The following is a 15412-nucleotide window of genomic DNA, read 5'->3' on the forward strand; positions in this document are numbered from 1 at the left end:
TTGTCATCTCTGTCACTGTATTTTGCTGCTTTTAATTTTTTGAAAACTAAGGAAGGTGAAAAAACTGACATACGTAAAATTTGTATCCTACATTTGTCAACTGACGTTTTCCATGCCAATGTTACACATGTCGCTTTTTTTGCTAGCGCTCTTATCCTATCCTTCAGTTGAGCTACTATCCCTCAGTTGACCTACTCAGATCAACTGAAGAATAGCATACTAGGAGTTTCTTCTGCGAAAAAAAAAAAGCAATGTATGAACATTACGTTCGAAATATGGAGATACGTGGTATATATCCATGATCTGTTTCCTCTTTACTACATTCCTAGCTTTCTCAACATTCGTCCATGTCTTTGCAAAGCATCATCTGTGGCAACTTATGATGTCATTTTTCAAATCCGTCGGTTGTATCCCATTCTTCAGTATTATATGAAAAAAGTCAAGCTATGAAAACACATGCGTGCATTACTCTTTACTGGCGTAAGACACTCCCGTAGTGATCGCTGCTTTTTGTCCAAAGACGTTTAGTGACGTAATTACCCGCGGATTGAAATTTGGTGTCAGGTGTTGCTTCTCTGTTTGTTTACGATTGACGAACGTTTGTGGAAAATGTTTAAAGAAAAGTTATTTCTGTGTGTTTTCACCGCGTGTATTTTTGGATAAAATGATAAGTTCTTTTACGTAAATCCGTACGACTGGGAACAAAGTGGATTATGCGTGAACCTACAGTAAGTTTACTAGAGCACTATATCTCGTTAGGAAACTAAAATGTTATGTTGTTGTCGTCGTCGTCGTCTTCAGTCTGTTGATTTATTTGATGCAGCTTTCAGTCTCCATGCTACTGTATGTTGTGCAAGTCTCTTTATCCCTCAGTAACTACTGCAACCTACCTCCTCCTCAATCTGCTTACTGTATTCATGTCTTGGCCTTCCTCTGCGACTTTTACCCCTCCCCATACTTCCCATACTAAATTGGTGATCTCTTGATGTCTTAACATGTGTCTTGTCAACTGATCCCCTCTTTTGGTGAAGCTGTGCCACAAATTTGTCTTCTCACTTTTATTTAGTACCTTCTCATTAGTGAGGTAATTTACCCCTCTAATTTCTAGCATTCCTCTGCAGCAGCACGTTTCAAAAGCTTCTATTCTCATCTTGTCTAACATGTTTATTGTCCATGTTTCACTTCCATGCGTGTCCACACTGTGGACAAGTAGTTTCACTAAAGCCTTCCTAATACTTAAATCTAATTCAATGCTATCAGATTTCTCTTCTTCAGAAATGCCTTTCTTGCCATTTCCAATCTCTGTTTTTTTTTCCACTCGCCCCAAATAGCAATATTCATGGGATATTCCATGTCAAATCAACACACTTTAAATAATTTGACCTTACCCTCTTAGATTTTGCTGAAAGTTGGTTTACTTACAGTGGGTGCTGAAACTAAGAACAATACCAAATTTCAATTTTTACCGCAAACCATTCCTGAAAAATGGTCATGTAAACTTTTCAAAAACTGCCCAAAAATGTATGAATAGGCTTTATTTAAATTGCCCTAATTGAGCTAGAGAGCTAGGTAATGTGTTATTTTGCAGCATTTTTCATGCTCTTTCCAGTGATATACAGCAAAACATAGTTTCTAATTAATTACCTTTTTCAAAATACTAATTAATATTTTGATTTAATTTTTTTACAAAAAGTACATAATTGAAAATTTTCAAAATATTTCCATAACTACTTCATACTGTTGTAAATCACATGGCAAAATATAAATGTGGGGTGGTGATGGGTTCATTCTTAAAAAAATTATTCCGGTCTCTTGTTTTTTCACTAACAGCCATAGTTTGACCAAAGCTTCTGCTGCAGGAACAGGTACAGGTACAGATTCAGGTGTTGGTGCAGTCGCTGTGGGCACCGCCGTGGAAGAGGCCTCTGCTGCCATTATGCTTGCCTCTGTTGGCTGGCCACCATCCTGCCATTCATTTCCTCCTGGTGTGATGGCTTGAAATCCTTCTTTTCTTTCAATGAGAGCATTGGGAACTCTTTATTCAGGTCTGTCATTACCGCTGTGTATGTGTTTTCTCCAGGGAGTTGCATTGGGCGTCTGCGGGGGTGGGGGGAGAATTGTTTCTCATGTGATCCTCTGTGTGGCATATTGAACATGTCTGTGGCTGTCCACTATATGTCACAAGTTCTCTGTGATCACAGATCATTATGAACGATAGAATGTGCTTCCATAAATTCATTTTTACTCTCTGCACGCCTGAGTATACTCGAATTCTGTAGGCACTTATCTATTTGAATACCTACCGGCAAAAACGTAGTAACCCTCAAAATACAAATTGTACAGGAGGTGCGAAAAACCATTACCTATGCAACAGGTTTACGAACGGCATAAATAGCATTCACAATCACTTGAAATGAGTCCATTACTGATTAATGTGTACAAGTTGTGTCAGTACGTGACCTGAAAAGCAAGATATTACAGATTTTCGTTCGGCATCCGTACAAAAACATTGTAACTCTAACGAGAGTAGCACACTTTTGTGGGTTACAACGTTTATACCACTGATATTATTTAACCTCTAATACTGTTTATTGGTTTCGTTCTGATTAGGCGTAACTGCACTTTGCATTATACAATGTCGGAGCTTCTGGGTGTTTAACTGAAGGTGGAAATAATGTTACAAAAGAAGGGTTTGCAGTGATAAACATTCACATTTTCATTTCACAAGAATATAACGAAACAGAATCGATATTGCACATGTAATTTAAATGAAATATTATTAATACAGTAAAACTTCATTAACATGAATCCGAAGGGGCCAAAAAATCAGGAGTTTGTGTCAAAAAAATTCGTGTTAAGTGAAAAACACAGATTTTTATAAGTATACATGTACAGCAGTACACTAATGTGTAATACACTACACTATCAGTCATATTATTGTAGACTTATAACACTATAAAATGATAGTAAAATCCAAGTACTCACAAATTATGTACGTTACTTTCTTGGAAAAAAATCGGTCATGGTTTGCTGACTTTCATGGGAACTATAATATTTTGTAATTTCACAACCAATTGTGACGATTGTGTCCGTAAACCCAGCAGTGATGTCGGATGTTGAAGCGAACCGTTCTAAACAATCCAAGGCTGTAAACATCTCCTGACATGTAGGTGGAATGGCATCTGTATTCTCTTCCTCTTCACTTTCTTCTGATGGCCCATCTTGCACCTCGTTCACAACTTTTGGCACATCCGATTCCACAGAAGCACATACGGCAACATCGTGGTCTACACTAATGAATTCTTCGAAACTAATCCCAGGGTTCGCAACGTCCTGCAGAACTGTCCATTCATCAGGTGAAGTGGCACCTTCTAACTCGTGGACATCTTCAGTGTTACTATGTCTCCAAGCTCTTTGAAAGCACTTCCCTACATGATGTGGTGATACTGAGTTCCAGGCTGCTGCGATGGCTTTTATTGCGTCAAGCAGATTCCAATTTGGGGTTGCACTATTGTTTTCAGCTGCACGAATTGCAGCTCTTAAAAGTCGCTTACGATAAGCTCTCTTTATGAAAGAGATTTTGCCTTGGTCCAAAGGCTGAAGGCAGCTTGTGGTGTTGGGTGGAAAAAACTGAACCTTTATGTTGGATAGGTGTGATTTGGAAAAAGATTGTAGAAAAATCCAGTTTCATCCATGTTGAACACATCACACGAGGCATACTTTTCCCTCATTCGGTTGAATTCATGCAACCAGCTGTTCGCACTTTCTTCATCAACTTTATTTGCTTCACCACAAATTTGTACAGATGAAATTGAATGTCTCTTTTGGAACTGATATAACCAACCAGCAGAACAACGGAAGTCTTCGATGCCCGTATCTTGAGCAATATCATTTGCTTTTGACTGAATCACAGGGCCAGTTAAAGATATGTTAGATGCACGCATATGAATGAACCATTCTAGCAGTAACATGTCGATGTCTTCATACTTGGCGGTACAAATTCGTTTAGATTTGTTTCCAGAACCTGATGCCGCAACATAAATAATTTTTTCTCGATTCTTAATAATCATAGATAATGTAGATTTAGGTATTCCAAACTGCTCTGCAATTGCTGTTTTCTTGGTACCACGGTCCACTTCATCTAGAATCTTAAGCTTTAACTGAACATTTAGAGCTGTGTTTCCTCTTTGCCACTTTCGCGTGCTAAGGTACTGGTTGTAACTATAGTTTTTATTCAGTATTCCATCTCGATACGGCTACAACTAACAGAACACCTGTCAAATCTGGCACTGAGTACATTCCTAAATGCTGCTGCACACATTATTGAATGTCTTACAATGTACAGCATATGCTGATTGTTGAAGTGATAATCGCGGCTACCGACCTACAATATGTTAAAAATGAGTCAACAATAAGTATAATTAGCTTTGTAGCCTACATTTCCTACATTCATTTCGGGGAAAAAAAAATTACGCTTTAGAGTACTCTAAGGTCGGAAGTTTGTGTTACAGAGAAATTTAATTACGCTAGGAACTGAAACAGAGTTCGTAATTCGCCTTAACCGAAATTCGTGTTAACCGATGAAACATACCATAAGAACTAATGTATTCCAGACGGGACCAATATTTTTTTCATGTTAACCGCGAGTTCGCGCTAACGAGGTTATACTGTAGTTCCCACTGTGTAACACGATTATTCATGGCACACAAGACGTATTGTTGCAAACGTACGTTTGGCGTGACCGACCATGGCACTCTCACTTTACTTTATCTTTAGGTTCTCATAAAACTCTCAGTATTTTTCAGGAATATATCTACCCATGTCTAGCAGATTAGCTTTCTTTTCCGCAGAGACTGGCAATGGCTGACCATAAAGTCTAGGTAGGTCACTCAACCTTAACACCACCAGTGGAACTGTAATACTATTTTACCCCTGGAGCGTTTTGCTAAGTTTGCTGAGTACCACGGCTGCAAGTAGTTATGGTTCTTGCGGCAGTGAAGTACTGTTGGGGAGTCTGAAGATATCTTCATCCAAACATAATCCATTATTTTGCATTTTGGATCTTTGTGGACTTGCTTTTCAATACCGCTTAGATCAATAAAATCGTCCTGCTCCATTTAACAAAACAGAAAAGAGTTGTTCGGTCTTGCAGTAGCTATTACCTGAACCCATTCAAATGGTCCATACACAGAGTAGTTCTTCTTATTTCTCTCAATTAATGCGAAATCCCTGTCACAAGGCAAAAAGCTGTGTCCTGTGATAAGAAATTTTTGCTCCACAGAGGTGAAATACTTCATGTTCAGAAGACATTGATACAAAACAATAGTCTTCCAGTTATTGTTCTGTCCTGTACATCGATCTGACTGCACCACTAAAGTTCTTTCTTCACATGGGTTTAGTACTGAAAATGTAAATGTTACGTACTTCAGAAGGCACGAAGTAATTTCCGCTGATCCCTGCTTAGCAACAGTTTCAGGCCATACATACATCCACACCTTATTGTCACCAACGTTATGTATTGCCTGATTGTAGACCGAGCGAGGTGGCGCAGTGGTTAGACACTGGACTCGCATTCGGGAGGACGACGGTTCAATCCCGCGTCCGGCCATCCTGACTTAGGTTTTCCGTGATTTCCCTAAATCGCTCCAGGCAAATGCCGGGATGGTTCCTTTCAAAGGGCACGGCCGACTTCCTTCCCCGTCCTTCCCTAATCCGATGAGACCGATGACCTCGCTGTCTGGTCTCTACATCTACATCTACATTGATACTCCGCAAGCCACCCAACGGTGTGTGGCGGAGGGCACTTTACGTGCCACTGTCATTACCTCCCTTTCCTGTTCCAGTCGCGTATGGTTCGCGGGAAGAACGACTGTCTAAAAGCCTCCGTGCGCGCTCCTTCCTCAAACCAACCAACCAACCAACCTGATTGTAGGTTGACAGCTGACGTTGATAGAAAACTGCAGAAAGGGTAAGGGTAGGACAATACAGCACCTGTTGGAGGTTTGTGCATATCACAACATAGGTTTCGTTTGCTTTAGCTTTTGCTGTATCGTTCTCCAGCATTGAATACGCTGCTTCCGCATGTAAATGGTGCAGTTTGCTTTCTTCGTCGGTTTTCTTTCTCTCTGTTTCATTTTTACTGTTAACTAACTGCAGGAACAATCTGTCACAATACCCACATGAATCCGAATGTGGTACTCCAAAGCGAAAATTACATTGTCCCCTGAAAATATCTCTGTAAGCTCTTCCACTACACTATACTGTCAGACTATCTTCTTTAAAGATTCGGCAAAGTTTAGAAATATTCAAATAGGATCTCAGGCAGAGCTTTTCATTCTTATGTCTTGAGTAATGGCTTTCTTGTTTTGGTAGCTTCTCAATGTGGTTTCTTATCACGTCCTTCAAGCTGTCCTGCAGCTTATTTGAACGGTTCACGTGCTTACCTCTTCTGTCTTATAACGGCACACCACATTTCATCTTCCCTTGGAGCATTTGTACACGTCTAGCTGTAATCCTATATACCATGCACAATGTTTTTTTGACATACCTGAATTTTTTCTGCTCCTCTTCTTATACAGTACTTGAATGTGCATTGTCTGTGCAAAGTGGTCTCCTTCGTCTCCCTACATTTGATGTCTACTATTTCAATGCACGACGAAGCCAAATGTCTGGTTTGTGCATTATAGTCTTAAAGCGTAGAATTCTTGAAACAGCTCTCTGTTGTCCTCCATTTTTAGTGTTTTACATTGGTATCTACATTTGCAGGTAGAAATCTATAAAGGGAGCACGACGTAATGATAACTATAGTTAACCACATTAATGTCAAAGGTAAAGGCTATGACAGCGCATTACAATATAATGTTTGTGAATAACGTATGGAATCTCCCATTTCACAGAAATATTGTGTTAGATTGGCATACAAGGTTTATGCACCCACCTGTTCAGCAGGTACTGGTTTGCTGTTGTGGGCCAAATATGGTTTCCCCGAATTCTGTTTGTGTTTCTTCGCATTCCTCTTCCATTCACTATACTTAATTTTCCGTTTCCAGCCCATATTTATATCTTTGCACATGCTCTGATTTAACGTCACACAACGTTCCTGCTCCATGTTTACAACATTTCTGCATGCGAGCACCTTGTGACGAATAGGAAACAAACGAAAAATGGCGCTTAATGTACACATTTGCCAACATCACTTCCTACACGTCTTACTCTTGGCACATACAACATTTATACGTGACAAACCGGCATCTTAGAAAAGTGAGGGTTACAACGTTTTTGCCGGCAGGTATTCATTTATCCCAGTTTAGTCTAAAAACACGCCCGTACATTCTGAAAGTCTTTATGACCTCATTGACAGGCACTTTGAATGGTAGATTGTACGTAAAGTTCACACCTTCAGCCCATTTTCCGCTGTCGAATTAAGAAAGCGAAAATCACACACTTTAATTAATTTCTCTTGTTTTATTGTCTTGAACAATTAAAATGCTAAAATCTTGACAAGTCAAGCAAATTACCATCTGCAAGTTGCGAAATGGTCAAATGAGCAACTGTAAAATGGATGAGTGCATAATTTCTATGTGCGTTAAATAATTTTGTAATTTCATGAAGTCTGTAAGTGGTTACACATGGTGGCAAAGAACCCTAAATGTAATTGAATATAGCAACTTCAGATCTCTAGTTTTCATGATAGAAATATAGCAGATGCACAAAGTACACACTCATAAGTGATATAATATATAGCCTCCAATGGTAACAGTGGATTACATCACAAACAAGGATGCAGCCATTCAAATGCATTCACATTTACAAGTTAAAATATTCCTTCGACATTATCAAGTTTTGTTTCTGTTTAGATACATACAGTTTATAATGCTGGTTATAATGGGTACAAAATTTTTCATTTTATAATTGACATTACATTAACAGAAGTAAACCTTTAAATCGTTTTACCATTAATTTTATTTTAAACAGTCAAGCTCTGGTTGTACAAAATTGATCCATACTGTACATATTTTTTTTGTTAATATGCAGTTTATGTTGTTTGCCCATTAACATTAGAGTTTGATGGGTTTTTAATTGCATGTTGTTGTTGTTGTTGTTGTTGTGGTCTTCCGTCCTGAGACTGGTTTGATGCAGCTCTCTATGCTACTCTATCCTGTGAAAGCTGCTTCATCCCCCAGTAACTACTGCAACCTACATCCTTCTGAATCTGCTTAGTGTATTCATCTCTTGGCCTCCCTCTATGATTTTTACCCTCCACGCTGCCCTCCAGTACTAAATTGGTGATCCCTTGATGCCGCAAAACATGTCCTACCAACCGATCCCTTCTTCTAGTCAAGTTGTGCCACAAACTCCTCTTCTCCCCAATTCTATTCAATACCTCCTCATTAGTTATGTGATTTACCTATCTAATCTTCAGCATTCTTCTGTAGCACCACATTTCAAAAACTTCTATTCTCTTCTTGTCCAAACTAGTTATCGTCCATGTTTCACTTCCATACATGGCCACACTCCATACAAATACATTCAGAAACGACTTCCTGACACTTAAATTTATACTCGATGTTAACAAATTTCTCTTCTTCAGAAACACTTTCCTTGCCATTGCCAGTCTACATTTTATATCCTCTCTACTTCGACCATCATCAGTTATTTTGTTCCCCAAATAGCAAAACTCCTTTACTACTTTAAGTGCCTCATTTCCTAATCTAATTCCCTCAGCATCACCCGACTTAATTTGACTACATTCCATTATCCTCGTTTTGCTTTTGTTGATGTTCATCTTATATCCTCCTTTCAAGACACTGCCCATTTCGTTCAACTGCTCTTCCAAGTCCTTTGCTGCCTCTGACAGAATTACAATGTCATCGGCAAACCTCAAAGTTTTTATTTCTTCTCCCTGGATTTTAATACCTACTCCAAATTTTTCTTCTGTTTCCTTTACTGCTTGCTCAATATACAGATTGAATAACATCAGGGACAGGCTACAACCCTGTCTCACTCCCTTCCCAACCACTGCTTCCCTTTCATGCCCCTCGACTCTTATAACTGCCATCTGGTTTCTGTACAAATTGTGAATAGCCTTTCGCTCCTTGTATTTTACCCCTGCCACCTTTAGAATTTGAAAGAGAGTATTCCAGTCAACATTGTCAAAAGCTTTCTCTAAGTCTACAAATGCTAGAAACGTAGGTTTGCCTTTCCTTAATCTTTCTTCTAAGATAATTTGTAAGGTCAGTATTGCCTCACGTGTTCCACCATTTCTACGGAATCCAAACTGATCTTCCCTGAGGTCGGCTTCTACCAGTTTTTCCATTCGTCTGTAAATAATTTGCATTAGTACTTTGCAGCCATGACTTATTAAACTGATAGTTCGGTAATTTTCACATCTGTCAACACCTGCTTTCTTTGGGATTGGAATTATTATATTCTTCTTGAAGTCTGAGGGTATTTCGCCTGTCACATATATCTTGCTCACCAGATGGTAGAGTTTTGTCAGGACTGGCTCTCCCAAGGCTGTCGGTAGTTCTAATGGAATGTTGTCTACTCCGGGGGCCTTGTTTCAACTCAGGTCTTTCAGTGCTCTGTCAAACTCTTCATGTAGTATCATATCTCCCATTTCATCTTCATCTGCATCCTCTTCCATTCTCATAATATTGTCCTCAAGAACATCGGCCTTGTATAGACCCTCTATATACTGGGTTTCCATCTGAGCTCTTGATATTCATGCAAGTGGTTCTCTTTTCTCCAAAGGTCTCTTTAATTTTCCTGTAGGCAGTATCTATCTTACCCCTGGTGAGATAAACCTCTACATCCTTACATTTGTCCTCTACCCATCCCTGCTTAGCCGTCCCATCTCCTTAAATTCCCACCTTTTTTCAGTTTCTTCAGTTTTAATCTACAGTTCATAACCAATAGATTGTGGTCAGAGTCCACATCTGCCCCTGGAAATGTCTTACCATTTAAAACCTGGTTCCTAAATCTCTGTCTTACCATTATATAATCTATCTGTAACCTGTCAGTATCTCCAGGCTTCTTCCATGTATACAACCTTCTTTTATGATTCTTGAACCTTGATTAAGTTGTGCTCTGTGCAAAATTCTACCAGGCAGCTTCCTCTTTCATTTCTTCCCCCCAATCCATATTCAGCTACGGCGTTTCCTTCTCTCCCTTTTCCTACTACCGAATTCCAGTCACCCGTGACTATTAAATTTTCGTCTCCCTTCACTATCTGAATAATTTCTTTTATTTCATCATACATTTCTTCAATGTCTTCGTCATCTGCAGAGCTAGTTGGCATGTAAACTTGTACTACTGTAGTAGGCATGGGCTTCGTCTCTATCTTGACCACAATAATGCATTCACTATGCTGTTTGTAGTAGCTTACCCGCACTCCTATTTTTTTATTCATTATCAAACCTACTCCTGCATTACCCCATTTGATTTTGTATTTATAACCCTGTATTCGGCTGACCAAAAGTCTTGTTCCTCCTGCCACCGAACTTCACTGATTCCCACTATATCTAACTTTAACGTATACATCTCCCTTTTTAAATTTTCTAACGTACCTGCCCCATTAAGGGATCTGACATTCCAAACTCCGATCCGTAGAACGCCAGTTTTCTTTCTACTGATAATGACGTCCTCTTTAGTAGTCCCCGTCCGGAGATCCAAATGGGGGACTATTTTACCTCTGGAATATTTTACCCAAGAGGACGCCATCATCATGTCACTGTACAGTAAATCTGCATGCCCTCGGGAAAAATTACGGCTGTAATGTCCCCTTGCTTTCAGCTGTTTGCAATAGCAGCACAGCAAGGCCGTTTTGGTTAGTGTTACAAGGCCAGATCAGTCAATCATCCAGACTGTTGCCCCCTGCAACTACTGAAAAGGCTGCTGCCCCTCTTCAGGAACCACAAGTTTGTCTGGCCTCTCAACAGATACCCCTCCATTGTGGTTGCACCTACGGTACGGCTATCTGTATCGCTGAGGCATGTAAGCCTCTCCACCAACGCCAAGGTCCATGGTTCATGGGGGGTGGGGGGTTAATTGCATGTGATGTAATATATACTTCAGCATTGACTGTTTTTTTTTATTATTCGTGAGGTTGGTTGCTTTTTCAATCCTGTGTGTATTAATTGTATATTGCCCTTCCATCTGGGCGCGGTTTCACGGAAAAGAAAACCACAAAAAAGGCCTTGCAACCTCACGAGACATTTACTTAACACTGTATGATTTTGGTTTACAAAATATTTTTGACCCGTTAATTCAGCACGTATGAATTTCTGGTTACAAAGCAGTTATATTTTTTCCAAAGAAGTCTTCAAGTTTTTACTGAACTGAGTGGAGAAAATTTTCTGTTGTAATTTTGTGGTTACGTAGGTTTTCATGTTTGTCGGTTACAAAATTTTCTATTTAGTAGACACGTTGTTTTCAGTAATCTTGATCAGTAGTTAGTTGAGGTTGTCTGGTTCGGCCAAGGGTGTGTCTTATAAGTACATCTTACTGGTTGTCAGCAAGTGAAGGGTTGCTTGACTCGCGATTTTAATCTTCCTGAGGAGAAGAGACAAATTTGATTAATCGTAAAGAGCAGGCAGAGGTATTTTTGTTTGGCCTCATAATTAATAATATTAATGATAATGATAATAATAATAATAATAATAATAATAATAATAGTGTAGGCTCTGGAATTGGAGCTGTTAGAGATTAGTAATTTACAAGGAATTTATTTATTAATGTTATATTTTTTCTCCTTTGTGATTTTTTAAGGCTTATGTAAACCACAGACAGGCTTGGAGCATCTCTGTAGTTCTCATTTGGTCTATAAATCTTACGATATGGTAGTCTTGCATCAGCTGATGCACACTGCTGTACACTGACAATGTTGCCTGCCAGTGAGCTGGATTACTGCTGTCTGGTGCTGTTCAGCCTCTGTCCATTTCCATTTGCATTCATGTGAGAAAACACACTGTTTTTCCCAGACTGGCGCATGTATTCACACTCCACCCAGGAGTGTCCCCACATACAAGCCACACACTAAGAGTTCACTTTCCACAGTCTGATGTTGCAATGAAAGTTAAGTGTTGTTTAATCATTGCCCTGTTTGCACAACTCCGGTTGCTTCCTTCCATAGCCCATATTATAGTATCAGTTCGCTTATGTGTGACTGCACAGTTTCACTCTTTGTTGTTCATACTAGCGTTCAGTGTGTATCAGAATGTGGATTTGTACACTTGTCTGCCATACGACCTGACCCTACTTTCTTGTGTTCACAGAGTATTATACATGAAGGAAATTTATTAATTCTATAACAGAAACGTGTTAATTAAAAATCTGCAAAAAAATCTGTCTGCACTGATACTCTTTACTGTCTCGGAAAATGCTCTTGTCTGATAAAAGTTTTCCTTCATAAATGTACAAACATGGATGATTCGAATTGTTCTGATTCCCACATTGATGCTTTTCCACATCCAAGTCACTTGCATCGAGTTATATTTCCACATTTATACATCTTCATATCAAAACCACTTGCATAAAGTTATAAATGGCTCTTTGAGTACAGCATTTTCCATCTTTTTGTTTCTTTTGATAAACATTGAAGTTTTCTGGCAGTTATATATTGTCCCCTGTCTTAAATTGCTGTGCATTCTGTAGTATTGTCTTGAAGCAGCTTTTCTCTGGGCAGCCCTTTCCATTAGCATTTTTAGTGCCTGCCCCACGTTTTCTTCTAAGGGTATTCTATCTCTTGGTGGTTTTGGCAATGGGTTTACGTTCATTTCTTTCTGCATGAGTAAACAACAGTTCTTCAAATAGTGCTGAATAATTAGCCCATGTACTTATTCTGTGGGAACATTAGGTTCTCATGAAATGGTTTAATTTGGGAAAACCATCACAACCAGGATGGTTTCCAGGTGGTACTTAGAAATTAATAGTTGTCTTATCCTTTGTGTCTGCAGAGATTCTCTCCATTACGGGCTTGCCAACTTGTGGAATGTAGTCATTTATTAATCTGCGAATTATTGATAGTGCTGTTTTTCAATTCATACAGCTTCGTGCTCTGAAAGTTGATCATGCATAACCATAATGTATTTGGCTCCTGACTGTGACCTTGGAAGAGGCCCACAGATGTTTGTTGCAATTACTTGCAGTGGTTTCTGTATAATGATTGAATGCAACTTGCCTTTTGAACCATAACTTGCCTCCTAGTAAAGTATAAATTTGCATATGATCAGTTGCACTTTCCTTCACAAGTTCGGAAAATAGCACTACTCATTGGTAACACCAGAGTGTTTCCAAACGATAAGTTTACAAAATTAAAGATTTGTGGCTATCTGTTGGAATGCACACACATCATTTACAGTACTGTGGATCATAGCGGTAAAACAGCACATTATTATGCACTACAAGATACCTTATCAATTTGTCTATTGGGTTATTGAAAAGTTGTTATTCTACCTTCCTCCACATGGGACCCCTGTCTTGGAGGTGCCCCATATTCCTACTGAGGTCAAAGTAGCAGCTTCTGTATGGATCATCTTGCATTAGTGAAATTTTAAATTTGGCAGTCTGCTCTTTGCAATCCTGCCTGTTTTTTAAACCTTCCAGCAGCCATGGCAACTGATCCACTGTGATATTATTTTCACATTTCATGTATATAATCTTAAATTTGTACTCCTGCACTGCCAAAGACCGCCTGACCAATCTGGCATGCAATAATTTACAGCTTTAAGAGAAAAATTTTCATCTGATAAAAGTGAAACATTTTGAAGGACTATACTATGCCTCCAATTCCGTCACTAACATCTCCTTAATCTTTCTAAACATTAGCTGACATTCTTCCGATTTGGGCCCGCTTTTGCAGTGAGTTCAATAAACGTTCACAATTCAATAGCTGGTCTGGTATGATCCAGTGGTAGAACAAGGCTAAGTCTAAGAATGCCTTTAGTTGTTTCCTCATTTACGGTAGTGGAAATTATTTACAGTCTTTATTTTACCCTCATCACCTAGAATCCATGTGGCACAATAGTATGTCCTAGAAATTTTATCTTTTCACATCCAAACCCTGGTTTTTGAAGATAGACCGTTACTCCATATTCATGAAATTTGTCTAAGACTGTGAATCAACTGCACATTTCCCAAGTTTGTGTAACAATTAGTAAATTTTTGACGAACAGAGTAATCATGTCTAGCAAGACGAGTCCTAACATGGTGTTGAGCACAACACAGTGACTATGCCGGCACTCACATTAAATGCACCTAGTAGTACTTCGGATTTGCAGCTGCATCCTGCATAAGTGGTTTTTTATATATATATATATATATATATATATATATATATATATATATATATATGAGTCTTCATCTAAGGTTGCTTGCCAATAGGAAGGCTGCACATCAGCAGAAGTTAAATACTTGATATTGCGAACCTTTATTATTTGTTAATCAGTATTCTGTGGTCGGGTTCTCACAGGTGTAATTATCTTATCAGCAGCCCAAGCATCTAGCATGAATCAGTTGTTAACTCCAGCTTTGGCCACAACTAACAATGTGCTGCGATAATAGGCTCATAGGTGGTTCTTAATATTCCAGTCTAACATTTTTCAGCCACCCACATTAGTGTTAGCCTTTGTGGCTAGGGAATAGTATAGGTTGGCTGGAAAAGCAATTCACAAGGCATGGCATTTCAGTGGTATTTGTAGCCTTTTATTACTCCTGGGATTTCACCCAACACTTTGATGTAGCATAACATAATTCTGATGAGATTATACATAGTTAAATAATTGTATTCTGCTATTTTGTTGGTAATCTGCATTTCTAAATTAAGGTCAGTAATACATCCTAGGGATTGCAGGTTTTCCTTACAATCCTCCTTGCTTATATATTCAGTTCTTACACCCTGACAGTATCTGCCATGGCCAAGCTTTATTTTGTGTAGTTCAGCTTACCTCTGTGCTTTTTTAAATTACAGTTTAGTGTGGAGAAGTCTATTTGTGCCTTTCACTGACATAGAAAGCTAACTGCAGGAATATAGTCCGTGACCAAGTAATTAACTATTAGGAATATGCCAAATGTTGTTACGTTTCCTATTCTCATAAGTATTTTGGCCTGCCATCAAGTGTTCCGCAGTCTTGTATACCAATTGCTCCTGAGATCAGGCAATTGCTAATAGGTAAGGTGGGCATGTCAGTAGTCTCACGTAATGTGTTATATAAGTCATTGAATATCACTCTTACTGTAGCTCCCATGTCTAAAATCATGGTAGTAGGAATATTTTCTAAGTACTGTGGACTGACAGACAATGCTGTACCTATCCTGAGAGTTTGAGGTGTTGGAGCATAATTCCTCCCTATAATATTGCAACTGTTGTCATACTTCAGTAGTTGGACTCCTTGTTGTTTGTCCCAACCCCTTC

General features: G+C 39.0%; 1 protein-coding gene across 2 annotated transcripts in view; it reads left to right on the top strand.

Moving 5' to 3' along the window:
* Positions 1–353: 353 nt before the first annotated feature.
* LOC126473876 (uncharacterized) overlaps positions 354–15412 on the top strand; it is a 320808-nt gene continuing 305749 nt past the window's right edge. Inside the window, exon 1 of one of the 2 annotated variants that reach the window (XM_050101208.1) lies at positions 354–728. Coding sequence is in view for 1 of the 2 variants with exons in the window: in XM_050101209.1 (XP_049957166.1) it covers positions 714–728 (15 nt within the window). In the remaining variant the exon portion in view is untranslated. The remainder of the gene's footprint in view (positions 729–15412) is intronic. The other variant, XM_050101209.1, reaches the window with a different exon arrangement.

Source organism: Schistocerca serialis, chromosome 4 (genome assembly GCF_023864345.2).
Source record: "Schistocerca serialis cubense isolate TAMUIC-IGC-003099 chromosome 4, iqSchSeri2.2, whole genome shotgun sequence".
NCBI lineage: Eukaryota > Metazoa > Arthropoda > Insecta > Orthoptera > Acrididae > Schistocerca > Schistocerca serialis.